General features: G+C 37.2%; 1 protein-coding gene across 2 annotated transcripts in view; it reads right to left on the minus strand.

The window, feature by feature from the left end:
- The window catches only part of LOC144967947 (T-box transcription factor T homolog 1-like), a 56,953-nt gene extending 52,217 nt beyond the window's left edge, over nucleotides 1-4,736 (minus strand). The window contains exon 1 of one of the 2 annotated variants that reach the window (XM_078905750.1): nucleotides 3,349-4,736. In XM_078905750.1, the coding sequence (XP_078761876.1) occupies nucleotides 3,349-3,923 (575 nt within the window). In that variant the 5' untranslated portion in view covers nucleotides 3,924-4,736. The remainder of the gene's footprint in view (nucleotides 1-3,348) is intronic. The other variant, XM_078905749.1, reaches the window with a different exon arrangement.
- Nucleotides 4,737-5,104: the final 368 nt, after the last annotated feature.

Here is a 5,104-nt window from a genome sequence, read left to right on the forward strand (position 1 = left end):
ATCCTTGGACATTGATGGTAAAGATTTAAGAATATTACGGAATTTGTACTGGGAACAAGAAGCAGCAATGCGTGTTGACAACGAACTAAGCAGTTTTACACCTATTAGAAGAGGAGTTAGGCAGGGGTGTGTTTTGTCTCCAGATTTATTCAACCTCTATAGTGAAATGATATTAAGAGATATCGAACATAAGAAGGGGGTGTGTATTGGAGGAAAGAATGTAACAAATCTGAGGTATGCAGATGATACGGTTCTACTGGCAGAATCTGAACATGAACTACAAGAATTACTGGATGTTGTAGTCAGGAGTAGTGAAAATATGGGACTGGAACTGAATATATCTAAAACAGAATGTATGACGGTATCTAAAAATAATAACCCACCAGCATGTGTAATAACAAGCAGAGGACAAACAATACAACAAGTTGAATGTTTCAAATATTTAGGCTTCAATGTAACATCCAATGGAAAATCAGATTGTGAAATAAAGAAAAGAATAGGTATGGCGAAGAATGCATTCAACCAGCTGCATACAATTATGAAAAACAGGAATATTAGCATGAAAACAAAAATCAAAGTCCTGGATTGCTATGTACTGTCTGTGCTGCTATATGGTTGTGAGAGCTGGACCATAAACAAGACCATGGTTAAAAGACTGGAGGCAGTGGAAATGTGGTTTTACAGAAGAATGATGAGGGTGTCATGGATGGAAAGGAAAAGAAATGAAGAAATTTTAGAAATGGCAAACAGAAAAAGATCACTGATAACAAAAATCATCAAACGCCAAATGGAATTTTTAGGACACATTATCCGCCACCCTGGTTTGGAAATACTCGCCTTGACTGGAAAGATGAATGGAAAAAGAATAAGAGGAAGACAAAGAATAACGTATTTGAAAGGGATAAGAACTTGGACAGATGAAGCTGAGAAAGGTGGCGCTGCTTTAATAGAATTGGCAAGAGATAGATCAGCTTGGCGGAAGATGACCTCCGACGTCTGCTTGAGATATGGAACTACATGAGATGAGATTGATTAAATTATTTGCCAATCGAATTACATCATTATTAATTGATTTATTTACCTACATATCTATTGATCTATCTTATTATTTACCCATTTACCTATTATTATTAATGTTTAATCTACTATTTACATAGGTGTATCTAGGTAATTCTATATTCATAATTATCCATTCTGTTACTTATTTATGTTTCTTACTAATCTCTTTATTTAAGTAGTCAATTATTCATCTATTCATTCCTGCATCCTCTATTGTTTCTATTAATTCTCACTCTGGTTATTTCAATCGATATTATTGGTGACTAATATCGGTTTTCCCTACCATATAGAGCAGTAAAGTTAGGTGCCCCAAACGTAAACAAAGGTCGAGAAGCACATGGCAAACCACATGTTCCTGTCTTGACAGCTCACGTTCCAATGTAAATAATAGAAAAAAATAACCTTTAAAATTTGGCTGTTAGGTGGCAAAAGAAACACATATTCATAAATACTCGATCATGCATCAAATAATGTCTAGATATGGATATTTTATGGAACAAAAGGTAAAATTTTCTAAAATTTATCAAAAGTTACAGTCTATCTATTTTTAGACCAGAGCAAATTATTGCGCTGGTGTGAACAAAACGAGAATTATTCGGAGCCTGATTTTCATAATAATTTAGCCTTATATTATTATTTCTGCAACTGTTAGATTTTATGTAAACATATTTTCAATACTGAAAGTGTATTGCCTACAACTCAAACTACAAAATTGGGAGACCTATATTGTGCGTAAATTATTCCGGTCCCTAACGGAAATCACTAGCAACTTGTTATTGTTTACGTTTGGGGCACCTAACTTTACTGCTCTATTACGTCATTATTAATTTAATGAAGTTATTACCACACAGACAGAACTATACCGAACGTTATTTTTATGACATAGCATTCAAATTTGTATTTTACCCATAACTTCTACTTAGTTTACCGTATTATAATTATCATCCTAACTATCGGGATTGCATTGACGAAAAACAAGGTCATATTGTCCCATCACACAACTGTTAAGATATGAAACCAGCCTATCCCACCAGTACTCAAAGATCATTTTTCCTATACCACGTTATGAAAACAGTAAAACGATCAACCCATTGGCAACCAAAACCAAAACAAAACTATAGTTATGAGGAGTGGGAATCTTTATCAACCCAAAATCTACGGTTTAAAATTTATGAATTGTTAAAAATACATTGAATCAGGTTAGTGAAATTCTGGTCATATTTATCATCTCCTATTAAAATATAATATAACACAAATTCCTGAAGTTTAAACACGGGATTGCAAAAGAGCAGGAACAAACCCTAAACAAAACAAAACAAGATAAATCTTTTTTTTTTTTATAAATAAGAAAGAAAGAAAGAAAACGAGGGAAAAAAGAACCAAAAAAAAAAAAAAAAAAAAAGGATTAAATCGGTATTGACAGGACTGCAGAGTTCTGACTGGTCAAAGTAATACCAAGCTGCCGTGGGCTGTCAAAAATAATAAACAAAAATGAATATAAGAGCTGCAACAAAATGGAATGTTTCGGTCTCAAAAACCTCCTTCAGCCAACAAGAACAAAAAAAAACAAACAATGAAAGCATTTATTTATGCCATTAATGATTGGCAGAAGAAGGATTTTGAGGCATCACAATCTAGGACGGTCTCGTCACGAATGCATCCTAAAAGATCATTTAAATTTGCTTCCCTAGTACTAACATCAAGACTCGTGGAGCCGCAGTTTTCCCCCGTTTCTGTATAGTATCGTTAAACGGACAGTAGAAATTGTTTGGGATATGACTTCAAACCTGCTATAAGCATTAACAGTCAAAGGATGTATGAAAATATAACCAATCTAAACTGCATGATTTCCACTCATATCTTCGAATTGCCACTCTTAAACCCGCTTCATAATAATATGTTGTTTGTTGTGTAGTTTGTTGAGAAAGGCCCACACATACACAGACATAAATATCAAGAGCCAGAGTCATGGTGATTAGAGAGAGAGAGAGAGAGAGAGAGAGAGAGAGAGAGAGAGAGGGAGAGAGAGAGATGTAAACAAAATATTATAAATTTTATATCTAGATTAATAAATATGTATATATGCATGTATGTATGTATATATATTACTCATAAACGTGGATGGCAAAAAACAATAACAAAGACCTGCGTGGCGTCAACTTCATACTAGCTATAATATATATATATATATATATATATATATATATATATATATATATATTATATATATATTATATATATATAGAGAGAGAGAGAGAGAGAGAGAGAGAGAGAGAGATAGATACTCACCGCCCATTCTTGGTGACAATCATCTCATTTGTGTATTCCTTAAATTTCTCCCAGAGCTCCCTGTCCTCCAGAACAACACTCAAATGTCTCTCCGGGTTGGACTGGCTCCCACTGTTGCTGTTATTATTGCTGTTGTTTGTGTCAGAACTGGCACCGACCTGCTTTGGACTGCTGCTGTCGTCTGCCTGTTGTTGTTGTTGTTGGTTGTGGTGATGCTGTTGGTGTTGAGGTTGTGGCTGTTGCTGGGAATGTGGATGGTGGTGATGATGGTGTTGATGATGCCCCATGTCTGTATTGACAGCACTGAGGAGATGGTTGATATCCATGGACGGAAGTGACGTCATGATGTCTGGAATTGTCCCAAGCTCGATGCCGCTGTCAGATTCGTCGGCGGATTCGGGTGAGGTAGATGTGGTGGCTGTTGTTGGAGATGTTGTAGATGTGTTAGAGTTGTGATGATGTTGGTTGTGGTTGATTTCGTTGACGATGCTGCCACTCTCTGGAATCGAATAATAAATTCCTGGAGGAGAATGATAGGGCTCAGTCTCAGATTTCAGGGTAATTGTTTCTAACATGAGGAACGCTGGGTTGAGGCTGGGCCTGTCTCTATAAAAGACACAAAATAATCAGACAAGAATTTCAATTTGGCTCAGTTAGCTACTATTGACTTTACCTTGAAGTTCCAAGAATAACCAAAACACCACACAAACTAATATTTGTATAATACGATTATGTTATTTTACTAAAAGTTCAACCTGGAATTTGAATGCACCATCGAGGCTTCACCGAAGAGTCGAAGGTTCCAACAATTCGGTAAGATTGAAAAGATTCCACAAGAACGATAAGACCGGCATTGTCGTAAATAATAACAACACTAATATTATAGTATTATAGTTGTAGTAATAATAGTTAATAATAATAATAATATCGAACAGACAACGAAACTTTACAAATCCTCCACAGAATCAAGAAATAAACAAAGAAGCTTCTCAACACTCAGTGATAATGATGTAAATTGTTTTCCACAACAACTTGTCTAATGATAATCGCTTTCGTTTTTGAGTGTGTGACTGTCACACGATCGCTAATCTTACAACTGACGGGAATCGTGCCACACCTGGTTGATAAATCCAAGGTGAAATCTCACCTAGGTATGACCACGAGAAAGGGGGCCGAACAGGTCACTCACTTCGGCTGTGATTGCCTGAAGAATTGACCATTGGACACAAAACCCGAGTGGCCACGATTGGATCCCAAACGGTTTAGAAAGAGCGAGAGAAACCAACTGTCATGGAGGTCCCACTGTGAAATGTCTGCTTGACTGCGTGTCACACCATAGAATTCAATGGATGTGTCAGTCTTCACAATGTCTCGTTACAAAACACCTCGTATGATCAAACTTGTAACGACTATTTCATCCCAACGACCAATAGTGTACGTCGGTGGGAGGAGCTACGGGCGGGGCTAGAAGTGGAATCGCCATGTCGCTATTGGCTGGTGGTCTATGCGACTGGTCGGCGGTGTGTTTATAGATGTTTTTGTGGTCTTTGTGCAATAGCAATATGTGGGTGCGATGGTGATGGTTATGGGGAGGGCGGGGGGGGGGGGGGGGGGGGGGTGAAGGGGTGTCTACTGTATTGCGACCTGGTCGCTTTTTAAAAAAGATATACTTAAATACAATGCCCGTAAAGTTGTTCTTTTTTTTTTTTTTTGAGGGAGGGGGGGGGGGGGGGGGGGGGGGGGGGCGAATAATTGG

The sequence above is a fragment of the Berghia stephanieae genome, chromosome 3 (assembly GCF_034508935.2).
Source record: "Berghia stephanieae isolate SIO BIC M18660-M18661 chromosome 3, UCSD_Bste_1.3, whole genome shotgun sequence".
NCBI lineage: Eukaryota > Metazoa > Mollusca > Gastropoda > Nudibranchia > Aeolidiidae > Berghia > Berghia stephanieae.